This window comes from Amaranthus tricolor, chromosome 17, assembly GCF_026212465.1.
Source record: "Amaranthus tricolor cultivar Red isolate AtriRed21 chromosome 17, ASM2621246v1, whole genome shotgun sequence".
NCBI classification, from domain to species: domain Eukaryota; kingdom Viridiplantae; phylum Streptophyta; class Magnoliopsida; order Caryophyllales; family Amaranthaceae; genus Amaranthus; species Amaranthus tricolor.
This window is the reverse complement of record NC_080063.1, coordinates 8,818,785-8,836,173: the sequence shown is the minus strand read 5'-3', so window position 1 is coordinate 8,836,173 and position 17,389 is coordinate 8,818,785. Positions and strand designations below refer to the sequence as shown.

Sequence of the window (17,389 nt, the reverse complement as noted above, 5' to 3'; positions counted from 1 at the left end):
AGTTTATGGGTTAAATTTCGCTTTAATATTGTAAAAAAACAGACTAATTAATTAATTTATGACGACAAATATGCTGTAGCTAACTATTAACAATAAATTACAAATTTAAGCCTTAATTGAGTTAAAAAAAGGTAATATCACACGAAACAAGGAATAAATAAAGATAATATCGCAATGTAAACAATGAATAAATAACAAAATTTTAGTTTTTTAATTTCTAATTTATCATATTTTATTAAGCTATTGATTTAAACTTATTGACTTTGCAAAGAATTTTTAATTGATCGACTTTGCCAATTGAGGTTTTGATTTGTGAGGCAGAGAAAGAGAAAATAGATTAATGATTTTAAAGTTATTAGTGAAGCTTCGAGAAAGTCATTATTGAAGCTTCAATAGCTTCAAGAAAAGTCATTATCAAAGCTTCAAGACAACATTTTCGAAGTTTTAAAGTGTACATGAGTTAGACTTGAGAAAACGAGAAAATAAGTTAGATAACTATGTGGGTTAAGGTTCAAACTTCATAGGTAATTGGTTTGATGTACTGTCAATTAAGAGGCTAGTAGATCATTATATTTTATGATAATCGGAATTCAGTAAGATGGTTACAATGATTACATTTTTTAATTTACTGTGGCTATAATTCGTAAATATCGAACTTTGTGGCTATGATCAATAAATGTCCTAAACTTTATAGCTATAATTTATAAATGGTTCTACACATTAACATCATGCTTACTTAATGTTAAGTTACATTTCATTTTTAGTTTTCTCTTACAAGTTTATTAGTTCATCGTTTTAGGATGTTACAAGAATGAACAACCTATTAGAATAACTAAGAAAATAAACTTGTGAAAACCAAAACACACAACCGCGGATCATTTTATTTAGAATAAAAGGTCTTCAAAACTCGATGTCAATCCGAGGCACATAAGTATGTTTTCCTAATAGCGTTACTTCGTGCACAACGATGCTTTTGTTTAACTTTGAGAATACGAAATTGAGATACAACGATTTACACTATGATATAAACACTATTTACCATAGCAATGTAAAGGAACAAGGGAGTTATTTACATGTAATAATAGAAATATGATTAAGGAGTTTGCAAAGTTCTATAACCATTTATATATTTAGAGAGAATAAGGAGAAACTAAGGAAACATGAACATAAAAATGGGATTATGATCAACCATATTATCCTTAATGCAACTTTAAATAATAGTGTATGCATGCTTTTAATACCATGACTTCAACCATTAACTGATCTTTCATCAGATTTGGTTCATAGCCTTTCATAACCATAATAACTAACAAAACATAAGAAAAACGTGTCCATTTAGTGTTAGAGAAAAGCGGCAAGTTGCTGCTCTTAAGTAACGACTCGTCTTTTGTATTATAGACTTAAATATCACTTTCCAGTGAAAAATGACGAGTCGTTTCTCTGTGGCGACGAGTAATGGCTAAATCGATGAGTCGCTGATTCTTAGCGACAAACCGTCATTTTGCACTGTCTATGCACTTTTCTTTTAGGAAAAAGCGACGAGTCGATGCCTATAAGGGATGAGTCGTGGCTTTTCTCTTTTTTTGTTTTTCCTTTACTTTGTATTGGTCTTGCTTTGGACTTAACTTATAACACTTATATGTCCCACTATTTTCATAGTATATGGAATACAACTTATTACTTATTTTACTTTATATATTCAACAATCCTCCCCCACTTAAAGTATATAACTTAAATCTCTACACAATCTGAAATTAATCTCCATCTTGTACATTAATGCTCAATATCCTTATGGATTGAATCGACACATAATACGACTCAATCACAAATGGAAATATTTCAATGACGTCATTTTAGATTGAACCAAAGAAATGGAGGATTACCATCAACCATATGGTTGATAGTAAATTCCAAAATTAACAATAGAGGCTGTAGTCTATTTTTAGAGAAAAAAGAAGAGATAAAAGAGCAAGATTGGAGATGGTTTTCAATTGGATTCTCTTCTCTACCTTATAACAAACTAAATATTAATATTTTAATGCACCCATTAAATCATAACTTTTCAAATAACACAAAAATTAAACAACAATATATAATAGATTAAAATAGCGGAGCCATGTAGTGAAAAAAAATATAAAAGCAAAATTAATACAATTACTCCTGTAAGGAACCGTCTGTTAAGTGGAACCGTCTGTGGTCCCAAATTGAGAGCGCAAAAAATATGTTGAAGGGAGAAAACAAATGGAGTTATACTTATGTGTGGCCTGTGGGTTTGTGGGTAGGTGCATATATAGTTGTAGACGTAGTATGTTTTGAATTATTTGTGGTATATATAGATCATCCTAATAGAGAATTAATTTATAATTCGAAATTGCATTTTGATGAGTAGCAAATCAGCAATGGCGCATGAAAATGGAAGTAGCATCAAAGTGCAAGCGATGCAATTCGCATACCCAGGCCAATCCCCAATCTTTGCCGATTTCAGTCTCCAAATTGCTCCTGGCTCTCGTTGTCTTCTTGTTGGCGCCAATGGATCCGGTGATTATTCTTCTCTTTTTGTCGTTTTTTACCGTTTTCTCCCTACTTGAAATATGCAATTAAATATTCATTTGATGTTTCTTTATTCCAATTTATGTGTGTTGAGAAAATCGGATTTTACTTGATGTTTGTTTGATAATTTTTGTTGAGTATACTTAGTTAATTTGTGGGAATTATCATTATATTGCATTGATCTTTGACTGGAAATTTACAATTTTTATGTGAAGTTCCGTGATACTAGTAAAAGGTAAAGGCCTAGAGGAAGCAATAGGAGGTTTCGGTTCTTGTAGATAAAGTGACTATTTATATGCGCTTTGGCGACTCCTTGCATGAGAGCTCATTGAGTTAAAATTGTGGACGCAACACATGCTTGTGTCATATTTGACGCTAGATATTCCACTTAATAGGAGTGGTGGATTAGATTTGAACCCTAGATCTAGGCTTTTAACACTAGGTAAAGTGATCAACTCGGCCAAAAGGTTATGCTGATGATTGAGGCTTCAAGTATACTCCGTTACTTTTGGCCGTCGTGTTTTACTTGATCTATATTGATTTTCCCCCTATCCATTATATGACTTCACTTTTACATTGTTGATCCAACTCTAGGTTAATTAAACCTTGTTTGTCAACAAATGGAAGTATGGGATGTTGAAGTTCCTAAGTAGATGCACTCAAAGTGGTTTATTGGGGAATCTGATAAGTAGTTTAACTTTACACCACTTGTGGTATTACTTAGATTGGAAAAGGTACGTTAAAATTTCCTTAGGAACTAGCACTTCGTATTGCCTACTTAACACCAAGAAAAGTGCTCGACTTCCTGGAAAGTTAATTTTCATTAGCATTACAATTTCGTGGAATGTAATGCTTCTGCTGGACCAAACAACCTCTTATGCTATGAGTATTATGCCTTATATTATGCTACAACACTACTCGTTGCGTAGTGGTTCTGATTGAAAATACAAGATTCAGGAAATGTAATTCTGTACCTAAGGACATTATACTCACGTAAACTGTAAAGCTCTACAAGCTAGCAGCCAAGTTGCTAAAATGATAAATATCTTTGAAAGTACCATACAGTTGTAACTATGTTCTGTTACAGAAAAATATGAGCCATGCTTGTGGAAAATTTAACGGTTTTGAACTTAGAAGCTAAGGTCACATGAGAGGATGATATTGTATAAGGATAGATAACGCCAATAATTTTGTAAGGTATCATGTAAGCAAGGAAATGATGACATTGTATAAGAATGTCCTTAAATATACATATCAAAGAACAAGGCAATAGTGGTTATGCAAGGAAATGATGTAACAGAACTACTTGTTGGATAGTAATTGGTAAAGCGACAACTTCATGTTTTAAAGGTTCAAGCCTTGAAGGTTCAAACCTCTACGATTGTCTCTTTGTTTATGTGTGAGTCATGGCCATTTTGGTGATTGATTGACAAGGATTGAAATAGGTTGAAAGGAGGAGGCAAAGAAAGCAGCAGAAAATTGAGTGTTGAGTTGGAGTAAGAGTTGTAATTCAAGTTCCTCAAATACTGAAATATACGTTAGCACTTAGCTTTGGTTGTGTGTCTTTACAAGGTTTTTAAAGATAATATGGAATATGTATCCTAAATTGTAAACAAAAAAGCTATCAATAATTCGATATAGAAAGTACATAGGAAACTTTGCGTTTTAGAGCTTTAACATGTACGTTGAAATTTCCTTATAACACCAAGCAAAGTATTCAATCAGTTGGACCTCCAATACTCTTCCTCAATGGAGTATTTTGAGAAGTCAACATAACCCTTTTGTAGGAAATATTCATATGCTTAATTGAAAAGGAAAATATTATCGAAGTCACCATCAATCTGATCCTTCTGAGAATCTATGCATGTTGGATAAGAGTTTTTTGAACGTCTTTCGGAAACTATAATTGCAATCAAGCTTTATAAGGAATGTCCTTGTGGAACAACTAGGTTTAAGCATTACACTTTGTAAAATTGCTAAAATCAAGTAGCTGAATATTTCCTATTTTGAAAGAAAGCTCTGTGATAGTCAAATGGGATAGGTTTAAGACATGTAAAACCGAGCTCTTCATAGAGCCTATTTGGGTAAGTCATGTCTGCTATCATTTGTGACATAGCTCTGTATTTTCTTCGACTGTAGACATTGACATTGTATCTTGTTCACATATCTTCTGGAGAGGCATATATGATATACCACAAAAAGCAATTACATTTCAAGAACCGGGCATGTCTCTTGCAACCTATTTCACACGCGTTAAAGCTCTTTGGGATGAGCTTGATGATCTATGTCCTTTAACTATTTGCAAATGCAATCCTACTACCAATTTCTTTAAAATTCAGCAAGACCAACGCCTCATGCAATTTCTTATGAAGTTAGATCCTCAATACAGCCAAATTCGTACCAACTTGTTAATGCTCCCAGATCTTCCAAGTATACAAGATGTATATCGCATGCTTTTGCAAGAGGAATGTCATAGAGAACTTAGCACTGACCACCAAACTACTAAGCCTATGGCTTTTGGTGTTGACAGGCGCAAATTGCCTTCTAATGCAACCCATTTCAAGCATCAACATCAAGACAAACATCATACAAATACCCCTTCCAGGAAGCCATCTTGCTTTTATGATCATTGTAAAATTGTTGGTCACTCTATTGATCGTTGTTTCAAGATACACGGCTACCTGAATAAATCCAAGAATAGTTCCAGTAAGAAGTATGCTGCTGTTGCTCATGCTGATGACTCTAATTCTCCTTCACCTAATGGTAATTCCTTTGGTCTTTCTCAAGAACAATTTACTAACCTCTTGTCCTATCTTGGCTAGAAAGACTCTTCTCCTGACAGGTGAGTTGATGATCATCTTGATGTTAATTCTTTAGCTAATTTAGCAGGTACTTGCTTCCTTTCTCAAACCTCTAAAAATATTTGGATTGTGGACAGTGGTGCAACGGACCACATGTCCCACAACCTCTCTTTTTTCTTTAATCTCAAAGATGTCTCTAATCTTCATCATCAAATAACTATCCCTGATGGTAGCAAATACATTATAACCAAAAATTCAAGTGACTAGTACTTTGTTGCTTAAAAATGTTTTGTATGTTCACCAATTCCATTTTAATTTGATATCTGTCCATCAACTTTGCAAACATGATGCAACATCTGTTATTGTTTCTAAGAGTTCTTGTTTTATCCAGGACCACTTAACGAGACACTCTTTGCCTCTTGGTAAATTGCAACATGGTCTCTATTATGTTCTGGATAATAACCAACCACCTATGGACTCTACCACATGCTCATCTCTTCCCCTAGCTGGTGCTGTCACCTCCAAATCTAGCATTATTCTTGCAGAAACATGGCATCTCCGTTTTGGCCATGCCCCTTTATCGAAGATTGCTTTGCTTTACCCACAAATTAATCCTAATGTTGTTAAGCAACAATTTTTTTGTACTATTTGCTCAACTGCTAAGCAACATAGGCATGCTTTTCCAGTTAGTACTCGTACCACATCATGTCCATTTGATTTGATTCACATAGACACTTGGGGACCTTGTTCCCACAAAACTCATTCTGGATGTAATTCTTTCCTTACTATTGTAGATGATTATACAAAACTAACATGGGTTTACTTGATGAAAGATAAAAATCAATGTGTTAGCATTTTAGAAATTTTTTTCCACTATGTCACCACCCAATTTCATTTAAATGTAAAAGTTGTACGCACAGACAATGTAAAAGAGTTGTGTGCTGGTGCTATGTTAAATATTTACAATGCTAAAGGTATAATACACCAGCGCAGTTGTAGTGAGACACCACAACAAAATGGTGTTGTGGAACGTAAACATCGCCATTTACTTGAAACTGCACGTGCACTATCTTTTCAGTCAAATTTGCCTTATGAATTTTGGGGTGATGCTGTGTTTTGTGCTATTTATCTTATTAATAGATTACCTTTAAGAGTGCTGGGTAATGTTTCACCTTATGAGAAATTGTTTGGCCATGCTCCTGATAACAGTCACCTAAAGACTTATTGTTGCCTTTGCTACGTTTTCACACTTACAAAAACGCACTAAGTTTGACCCTAGGGCCGATCCTTGCATCTTTATTGGCTATCCCCATGCACAGTAAGGGTATAAGGTTTTTAATATGCAATTTAAACGAATCCTTGTATCTAGAGATGTCACTTTCCAAGAGAAATACTTTCCATATCACAACATTGAACAACACAATTCCCCATTTGCACATTTTTACCTTCCTACTTCCTCTACTCCTAGCTTTAGTCCTACCTATCCCATGTTACCTACTGATAGTGTTGCCCCTTTTCCTACTTTTCCCTATTATCCTTCACATGTTTCTACACCTATCTTGCCTACTTCTCCACGCACTCCACCTCCTGACAACACAAACCCTGCACATTCTACACCTTCATATGTTTCTACACCATCTGACCCTACTACTTGTCCTCCTCAACTTCGAAAATCTACACACTTTCATAAGCCCCCTTCAAAGTGGTGCGACATATCACATATAATGAACTTCCTATTCCATTTCAGTTGCATATTGCCACTACTTCTCAGTGGCATGAACCCAGTTCGTATAAGGATGCTGCTTAAGACACTAATTGGCAGCTTGCTATGCAACATGAACTCCAAGCCCTTGACCAAAACAACACCTGGGAGCTTGTTCCCCTTCCTCATGGTAAAAAAACCCATTGGATCAAAATGGGTTTACAAAGTTAAACTTAGGTCCGATGGTAGTCTTGAGCGCTATAAAGCACGCCTTGTAGCCAAAGGGTTTACTCAGAAATATGGCTTTGATTACCAAGAGACTTTCTCCCCCCTCGTCAAAATGACAACTATTAGGTGTTTACTTGCTCTTGCAGCCCATAGGAAAATGTCTTTATATCAATTAGACATTAACAACGCCTTTCTTCACGGGGATTTACTTGAAGAAGTTTATATGAGAATTCCTGATGGCTTACAAGCACCACCTAACCTTGTTTGTCGACTCAAAAAATCCCTCTATGGCTTAAAACAAGCCTCTCATCAATGGTTTGTTCGTCTCACTAATGAATTATTTCATAAAGGTTTTATTCAATCTAATCATGACTCTTCTTTCTTTCTTAAAAAGACTGCAACTTCTTTTACTATTGCTGCAGTGTATGTGGATGATATCATCCTTACTGGCAACGACACTAGTGAAATTCAGTCACTAAAATCACATCTCCACAAAGTTTTCAGCATTAAAGATTTAGGGAGGTTGCACTATTTTCTTGGCCTTGAAGTCAATTATCTTCATGATGGCATTGCACTTACACAAAAGAAGTTCACTTCAGAGCTTCTAAAAGACTCTGGTATTACTGATTTTAAAAATGTTGCAAGCCCTCTCCCCCTTCACCTAAAATTACAAAATGATATCTCTTCTTTATATTCTGATCCTGCTCGAATACAGATGCTTAGTTGGGAAGTTAAACTTCCTTACACCCACACGGCCAGATTTGGCTTTCACTGTTCAGGCCTTAAGTCAGTATATGCAGAATCCCACTATCACTCACTTCCAAGCTCTACAACATACTCTTCACTATGTTGCTAGCACAGCAGGACAAGGCATTTTACTCAATGGCTCAGCTCAACTCACTCTCCATGCATACTCAGATTCAGACTGGGGCTCCTGTCTTGATACACGGAAATCTGTAACAGGCTACATCATTCTTCTTGGCTCTTCACCTGTAAGCTGGAAATCAAAGAAACAAGTCACTGTATCCAAGTCATCCACTGAGGCAGAATATTGAGCAATGGCCACTGTGGCCTCTGGGATAACATGGTTGGTTAGACTCCTTGAAGAACTGGGTGTCCAAGATTTGAGACCTGTGACTCTAGCTTGTGACAATCAGTTTGCTTTGCAAATTGCCCATAATCCTGTGCTACATCAACGGACTAAGCACATAGAAATAGACTTTCACTTCACCAGGGAAAAAGTTCCCGAGGGTCTCATTCAGCTTATTTACATACCCACTCAAGCTCAGCCTGCGGATGCTCTCACAAAGGTCCTACCTTCAACAAAGCTCCAACCTCTAATGTCCAAGCTTGGCATGCTCCAAACCACTCCAAGCTTGAGGGGGGATGTTGAAACTCCTCCTGTTAAACAATAGTCTATTCCTTTATATTTGTTAGTTAGTTAGTTGAGGTTGTTAGTTGTCTTGCCACCTCACCTTTCTTGATCGTATCTTCCTATATATTCTCCTCATTTCCTCATTGTATAAACAAGAGATACAGTTCATTTTATTGATATTCTTTACTCTTCAATCTTCAAGACTTGTAACACCCGGTGATAGACCTTGGGGTACAGGAGGTCAATCAGAATTTGAGTAAGCAGGTTTTAAACCTGTTCAAATCCTTTCAAAATAATGTCCTAACCGAAATGTTTGTTTATCATTGAGGGCATATGAATAGCTGGAGGTGTAGATTTCTGAGGATTGTAATATTGCATGGACTAGAAAGTTACAAGTTTAAAGTTCTATATTGCAAGAAAAGGATCAGAACTTATTTGTAATAATTTAGTATTCAAGAAAATATTTGAAATGAATTTGGGATCAAGAATTAGTTTGCTCATGGTAAAAAAGGTTTTATGACACTTCTTTTGTCAACAAAGCCAGTCTTTCAAACTACGGCATCACTCTGATTGTAAACTAGCCTTAATGATGTCTGCTGATGATTCTCTGACTACTGGTTAATCTAAAGGCATTAAAATGAACTTATCTGCACTGTCAAAACTGCAAAAAAGACTGTTTTAACATTTTAAAACAATCTGTTTCATGCAAGTAACCATACAAAATTGCATTGTTGACATCCATTTCAAAGACATTCAGTTTTCTTGGGCATTATAACTGCTTGAGATAGGTATCCTGGAAATTTGTTCCTGCTTTTCCATTACTCCCTCTGCTCATGAGCCTCTGTGAATGTCCCATTAGAACTTTCTAATATTTAACTCCCTCTAGGAATAGCTTTTCTGCTGGGTGAAAGATCTGTTAACTCTTATGTAGTATTTGTTTAGAGGATGCTAGATTATCTTGATATCTGTGACCCAACTAAGGTCAAGATAAGCTTCAGAGTTGGTTCTTGGTTCATCATAACTAGAAAGCTTAGAATAGTGAGCTTAAGTGAAGGAAGAGAAGTGAAAATAACCAAGCAGACCAATGGCAGAAGAGCTTACTGTATGACACATGTATCGTAAATAATAAGTTCAGACATTGAGTAGTTTATTGTAGGCTTGAATACTGAGAAACATGAAACAGAAATAGTGATTGAATTTTCTCATCAGAAGTAGTTGAAAAAACGGGGGTTTCAGTAAGAATTGTTTCAAGGAACTGGGAACAGATAATAATTGTTCTGAGATTGAATAAAGATGAACGAATTTGACAAGTCGAAAATTACGGAACATCTGGCATTAATTCCATCAAGATGTTATGCTAATGGAAAGTGCATCCTCGCTATCAAAAAATTTGCAAGAATGTAATCCAAAAAGACCGCAATTATTTTAAGTTTTCGTTTTTTGATTTGATAACCAAGGAAAATTTATGATTTGTATATGAGGTTTTCTGTGAAGCTATTCATACAAAGGTTTGTGCTCCATTGCAATGGAAGGCAGCCTGTTAATTAGTGCATTCTCGCCAAATTTTGAAGGAACATTAACTTGGAAATAACTTCTTGTAGAGTTGTAGTTTCTATCAACGTGTGTTTTTTGTTTTAGGATTTTATTGCAGAACTTAAGCAGTTTTGGAATAACTATCAGCCCAAAATATCTATTAGTAGCTACAACAATGCCAAAATTGAAAAGATATTAATACCTCTCCTCTCCGTCCCTCTCATTTTAGCATCATTTTCCATTTTGGATTGTACCTCTCATTTTGCATTATTTGTATTATTGGTCAATGGCCCACCACTTTCTTTTGATCTCATCTATACGTTTTAATTCTTTTTTAATTTAATCCACACAATTCATTCTCTCTCTTCATTTATTTCCAAATATCCTTTTTTTAATAAAACAAATTTTCTCTTTGCTAATATCCTAGAGAGATTGAGGTGTGAGGAGTACAATACTAATAAATTTAGTCTGGCAATCGAAATGATATTAATACCTATTTATTCATTATTTTTGTCACGCCAAATGTTCTATGGATATTAAATTTTTAATCAATCCCATATTTTGTGGATTATGAATGCAAGACCTGGATTAGGTAATGTTATATCTTTTTGAATTTGAGCAAGCTAGTTTTATTGAGTCTGAGTAGAAAGCAGCTATGTAACAAGCGTAATATAATCTCAACGAAAACTTTGACATAACAAGCTCTTTTCTGATCACTTAAGGGTTATGCTATTACTTTTGTATCATCTCTGAATTGTGACTATTAATTTGATGAGTGTCAGACTTTCTGCTGTATCACATATTAACGGCAAGTATAATATTGATAACTTACAACATCTGAGTTCTGAGAAAAAGAAGCCTTTTTAAGACATAGCATTATCTTCCTTCCTTGATCATCAAAATCTTCATTTTAGGTGACATGAATACGCTTGATGTCTTGCAGGTAAGACCACCTTATTGAAGATTCTTGCTGGAAAGCATATGGTTGGTGGAAGGGATGTAGTGCAGGTGCTGAATTCTTCAGCTTTCCATGACACTCATCTTGTATGTAGCGGTGACTTGGCATATTTAGGAGGATCTTGGAGTAAGACTGTTAGCTCTGCAGTGAGTTTTCTCTCCCTTTCTCTCTCTCTCTCTCTCTCACACAGACTTGTACATGATTTACACTCACACAGAACGTATGTGTGCACACTATATGTATGGATTCACAAATCCAACACCGTCTCCCTAGTTGCTATCCTCACTTTCCTAGTCAACTTTCCTAGTCACTTCTTTCTCGTTAGCTCGTGATACCACTTCTCCTTATCTTTTTGGTGCTTCTTGCTGGGGTAAGAATCTGTTTGTTAATTTTTCATGGAAAACGAGACACGGTTTGTTGATTGAACAAACAGTAATGAACAAACTATGAGCAAGGTAAGGTGGAAATTAGATGGGACCTAAGAAGTAATAGGCTGGTGAACAATTGTTGATCTACCCATATGTTAGAAATGTTTGAACCATTAAGGGACAAAAGGAAAAAGTTTGAACTAGTCTGGTAGCTGGAGTTTACTACAACTATTAAAAAAGCAATAAATTAACATAAATAAAAGCAAAGATTTCTATTTTTGAAATATACAGATTAGAGGATCTTAACTAGGCATGCAAGCGATTTGGGTTAGTTTTGATTCATATTCGGTTCGACCTTCAACTTTCGTTTATTTTCTTTGCCAATTTTAATATTTCTACTCGAATTGCTTTATTAAATATTGATTCCTAAATAGGTTGAGTTAGGATACGTTTAAATTGATCATTTCAACCTTAGCACAAAAGCACAACACATTTTAACAACGCCAAAGCCTTATCCCAACATTAAGCAGATCAACGTTATAGATACTCGGTGACAAAGATTATACCTTTTTAGACACTATCAAATATTAAATTTTGAAAATTTTAAGTAAATAAGTGTCATTTACACTTCATGAATCTGAATACTAAAATTGAATTCCCTTTTTTCAAATGAATAACACATTGCCAAACACTACCTAAGAGAATTGTATGGAAATTGTGGGGCAAAGGGTCTAAATAGGCCGAGAAATTAGAAAATGCCTAATGTTCAAGTTAGAGCTTTAGGCTCACGTGAAGGTTGTGTCTCATGTTGCATGTGGTGTCTCCTTACTTGAATACTTTTCATATCGGGATGGAGTGCTTATTCTATCCACTCTGTGGCTTAAAAGATTATGAACAGGTTCCATAAGGTTATTAGATTTAGTCATGTTAGGATTTATATTGAGCCAGATGTTAAATGCAATGGACTTTGCGTTCTTTTCTCTTTTTTTTTTATTTTTTTTATTTTGATACTCTCTCAATCCCATTTAATTTGCACCTAATTTTATTTTGGGTTGTCTCACTTACTTTCCACCCTTTCCTTATTTGGTAGTGGTCCCCACAACTTTTCTTTAATTACACCCATCAATTCATTCACTCTTTTAATCTTATCCATTCATTTCTTTACAACAGTTGATATACCAACTACAAATTGATATTTACACCTCTTTGAAAGAGGTGCAAATCAAATGGAACAGAGGTATGTTAGAAATCTCCAAATGAGCTTATTAATTAGACCGAAGTGGAGCTGTGGAGGTCTAACTAGCCTTTTAATCACATCAAAATTCAATTAGACTTGAATCGTTACTAATCCAAAACATTCAATTATAATTTATGCTAAAATAAAACTTTGGAAAAGCTGTAGAATTATTCAAAATCAACGGGTTGTTATGTCTAGAAAAAAATTAGGTCTCTACAGGCATCTCAACGAGTTTTTTTTTTTTTTTTCCAAAAGGTTTTCCTAGTTTATATGTACGGTTAATGTAACATGAATCGTACTAGGTCGGAGCCACTTTGTGGCATCAATGTAATAGAATGTTGTTTTAATTACCAAGAATAAGTGACTATACTGTTAAATTGAAGACCTAGTAATAACTTGGTTCCATGTTAACAGAAATTCGACAATACTTTTTGATGATAAGACTTTAGCACAAATAATAAAGAACGAGTTTTCATGCTTACAAACATTGAGAAGTTTATTATTTTTGTTTTTCATTCTTGTGGTACACTGCTTTTAAATCTTCTAGTCCTTTTTTCTATTTTGAGGCTAGTAGTTCCTGGACTCAACTGATTAACCAAATGAACATATTGTGCATGGTAGGGATGTGCTGTCTAATCTATTATTATGTGAAAACACATTTGAGAAACAAATGCTATAGCCTATAAGGTATCGGTATGTCATGTCAATATTTCATCAAATCCTTAAATCACTTTATTTTGTCTACTCTACCTCTTTTCAATATATGTCAGATTATTTCACGACTTACGGATTGTAAGCTTTATTCTCATTTGAAATGTCAGGGTGAGATTCCTCTCCAAGGAGATATTTCAGCTGAGCAGATGATCTTTGGAGGTATATCTTTTTGCTTCTATGATAGGGCATTCGGGAACTTAATTTTTCCTTTTTCACCCAAGAATACAAATCCATGCCACCCTGCTCACCCCTACAGAATCACTGGCACTCACATAATGGACAAAGTAGCTTGGAAATTAATGCAAACATGCTTATTGCATTCCTACTACGGATTGTGTTCAGTCTCATAGGGGAAACTCTATATGGTTACCTTGAGCCTTTTGTTTTCCACGTGGTATACGAGAATCGGGTTACCATCAACTGTAATTTCCTTGAACTTTCCATTATAGATTTCTCAATCTTAAAGTATTCTTATAATTAGAAAAGATCCTTCTAATATTTTAAGAACTTGTTTATATTGCTAAAAGTCTGGGACTTTTAAAATTACAGTTGAGGGTCACTACATGAACTTCCTAGTTATCGTGTCCACCATGTAACCAATGAAAAGCTTGATGTTTCTTGTTTTCTCAATGCTATCTTTTCCATTGCTTTACAAATTGATACCTAAAGCTTGGACCTAAATTGGTTTATTTCTTCTGTGGTTTTGACAAAGCTGTAAACCTATGTTTATGTCATTGCAGTTGAAGGCACTGATCCTGAAAGAAGAGAGAAATTAATTGAACTACTTGATATTGATTTACAGTGGCGAATGCATAAGGTATCTGATGGTCAGCGACGACGAGTTCAAATCTGTCTGGGTCTTCTTTATCCTTTCAAGGTATCCTGTTTCTTGTTTGTTTTTTAGCTGTCTAATGCTAAATCCCTCCCCCCAACCTCTATGGTCTTCGCTTCTTCCCAATTCCTTGGCTTCCGGTGAGGTTGTCTCTGGTTTATATGTAGGGTTTTTTTTCTTTTGTTATTTACCTAAGTTCAAAATTTTACTCAAGACCTGGGCATTTATGGAATGGGATAAATTTAGGTTCTGACCATGATATGAGTCATCTATTTGGCAGATGCTGTTGCTTCGGCTTTTTACAGTCTCATTGATGGTTTGATGCTGTTTTTTGGCAATTTATGCTGATGTTTAATAGCCTACTAGTTTTCTTTTTTAAAAAAACTCTGTAGCTTGAGGAACATTTTGTAAAAGGAAAGTTTTCAAGAAAAAAATGACAAGTACTATGAGATTTACTTTGGAAGCTGTGACCTGTTGTTAGTATTCATCATTAAAACATGAGCTGGTGTCTGGTAATGGTCCAGTGATATCTACCCAGCCCCATGAATAGCCATGCTTTGTATTCCCTTGCCACCCGATGTTGCGTTCATTTCCTATGCTCTTTCTTTTTTTCGATCTCTGTAATTCCATTCAAATCTTAATCACTTAATGCTTAATTAGAACTTTTCCCATGTTGCAGGTTCTCTTGTTGGACGAAGTTACTGTCGATCTTGATGTTGTAGCAAGGATGGATTTGCTCGAGTTTTTACAGGAAGAATGCGATCAGGTATTGTCTTTTTTCAAACCACAAGAAAAATACATTTCAGGATGAATGAGTTCCCAAGGCTTCGGTAAAAAATGACAAAGAATGTTAGTTTTTTGCAGACGAGTTATTAGACTGTCCAGAAATGCACAAGCACACACCCCCTATATACCGACTTTGTATATATACATATGCAGACTCAATTTCTTTTGAAAAAATAATGGTGCAACCATTTTTCTGTCAAGAAATTGAGAAAGCAAGCTTTAAAAATGTCGTGGATTATTACTTGTCAAGTAAAAGAGATTGTTTTTCTCATTAAAGAGGTTGTTCGTTTGTGTCTACGATTGAGCGTAAAAATGAATTATAATCAATTTTGGGGGATCATGCAGAGGGGAGCTACAATCGTTTATGCAACCCACATCTTTGATGGTCTGGAGACATGGGCAACTCATCTAGCATACATACAAGAAGGAGAATTGAGAAGGGTAGAGAAATTGTCTGAGCTTCCTGAGTTGAAGAGTTTCACCAATCTTCTTTCTGTGGTTGAGGCGTGGCTACGTTCCGAAACTAAGCTTGAGAAGAAGAAACCTGTTTCCACCACCACATCTAACCCACGATCTTCACCATTTGGATCGTCCAGACATATGGCCTATTATAGGTGATTCTTATGAACATCCTTTTATAAGATAGTTGCCCATTTAGGTTATTACGCCAATAATTTTTTATAGAGCTACTCTTGTTAGATATCTTCTTTCGGTGAGACGACCTCCAAACAAAGAAGCCATATGCTAATAATTATATTAGTTGGGTCATTAAACCCATATATTGGTGTCTTATGGAGAGACCGTTTCACACGAGAATTTGTGTCTTTTATATATAGGAGTATACTGTAAAGAACATGGGATGTATCCATATGGCCATATTAGGATTGGCATCTCCGAAATGCCATGCTGCAACCATTTACAAGTGTTTACGGAGTGTGCTGCAATATGTTGTGTTGAGATCTGGTGATTTAGTACTTTTATTCATCAGATTGTGATTATTTATTATAATAATAAAATAAAAGGGGCATTATTATTTGTTCTAAAATTATTGTATGATCTTATTGTACCTAAAAGTAATTAATAATAATATTAATATAAATAACAACTTATCGTGTGAAACTATCTCACTATGAGACACTCTTCATACATGGGTTGAATAGCTCAAGTAATACAATTATTAACATATGGGCTTCTTGTTTTGAAGTCGTTTCATCGAGAGACAGTCTCTCATAAGTTGTGAAATAGTTGGGCCATCCAGACTATATATGGTTTTCATTTTTTCTCCATCAAATTTATTATTTAATGAAATAATATATCTACCATTTGAAAATTATTTTTTTTGTTGATTCCCATAAATATTCTTTATGGAAACTTTTTTAAGTAACATAGATTTATCGATGTTAAGAAAATTTCGTTGCAACAACCTCATGACTACACATTGTGAAGTATTTTCAGCAATTTGTAAAGTATTTTTTACTATAAGATGAAATAGTGACTTGAAGAATATGTGAAGTATTTGTTTGACGCATTAGATATATATAACAACCTCCTATCAATGCAAATCATCTCATGACTATACATAAGACTACATTCCACCGATGCTCGCCTATCAACCAAGTTAACACATCTTCGATCTATCACATTGCTACCCATCATTGCCATGCCATCTCCACTTTCAACCAAAACTCTACAAAGGTACACAAATGAATGACTCCACCCAACATAGATGCACACACATTATCAACCTCATCCTCCTTAGCTACAGTAACACCGCTATCGACCTTCACTTTCTTCTTGACTCTAGAAGAACCACAAACCCTGAGATTAGCAAACTCTACAAAGGCAACCCAAAACATGAATGTTGACGTGCAAGGATCCCACAATTACCTCTTGATCCTCCCCGAGTTTCCAAAGAAGTCGCCCTTCTTAACTCGTAACTCAAAATTTTTTTCCCATACAAGCATAAGCCATGTCACCAAAGAACCATACTTTGGAGTATTTTTGAAGCGCCAACTTCACCACTTTGGCATCCAACATCTCGCTTAATCCCACTTGTAACAACAACGAATAATGAGCTAAATCATGTAGAGCCATAACCATTCTTACCATCCATCTACATCTCACAAATCCACCAAAACCACTTTGCTTTCAGGTTTCCTTTTTTGCCAATCCTTCAACCCTTGAACGCCCAAATATCTCATCACTATGCTCCAAGAAGTAAACCCACACTTTCTTCAAAATAATCAAATATCGGTAGATACCATGTGATGGAACCAAGAAAAGACTCCACACTACTGAGTGACTA

The 17,389-nt window shown here is 35.1% G+C and overlaps 1 protein-coding gene across 3 annotated transcripts; it reads left to right on the top strand.

Annotated features, from left to right (window-relative positions):
- The first annotated feature begins 2,180 nt into the window (after window positions 1-2,180).
- LOC130804061 (ABC transporter I family member 19-like) lies at window positions 2,181-16,367 on the top strand. 3 transcript variants are annotated; one of them, XM_057668368.1, is made up of 6 exons: window positions 2,185-2,538; window positions 11,133-11,293; window positions 13,574-13,625; window positions 14,207-14,343; window positions 14,978-15,064; window positions 15,430-16,364. In XM_057668368.1, the coding sequence occupies exons 1-6, from the start codon at window positions 2,382-2,384 to the stop codon at window positions 15,700-15,702; spliced, it is 867 nt and encodes a 288-aa protein (XP_057524351.1). In that variant the 5' UTR covers window positions 2,185-2,381; the 3' UTR covers window positions 15,703-16,364. The 3 variants fall into 3 exon arrangements, with proteins under 3 accessions (XP_057524352.1, XP_057524351.1, XP_057524353.1); XM_057668370.1 differs by lacking the exon at window positions 2,185-2,538 and adding an exon at window positions 10,646-10,781 and having other exon boundaries at window positions 15,430-16,367; XM_057668369.1 differs by lacking the exons at window positions 11,133-11,293; window positions 13,574-13,625; window positions 14,207-14,343; window positions 14,978-15,064; window positions 15,430-16,364 and adding an exon at window positions 4,690-6,624 and having other exon boundaries at window positions 2,181-2,538.
- The last annotated feature ends 1,022 nt before the right edge of the window (window positions 16,368-17,389 follow it).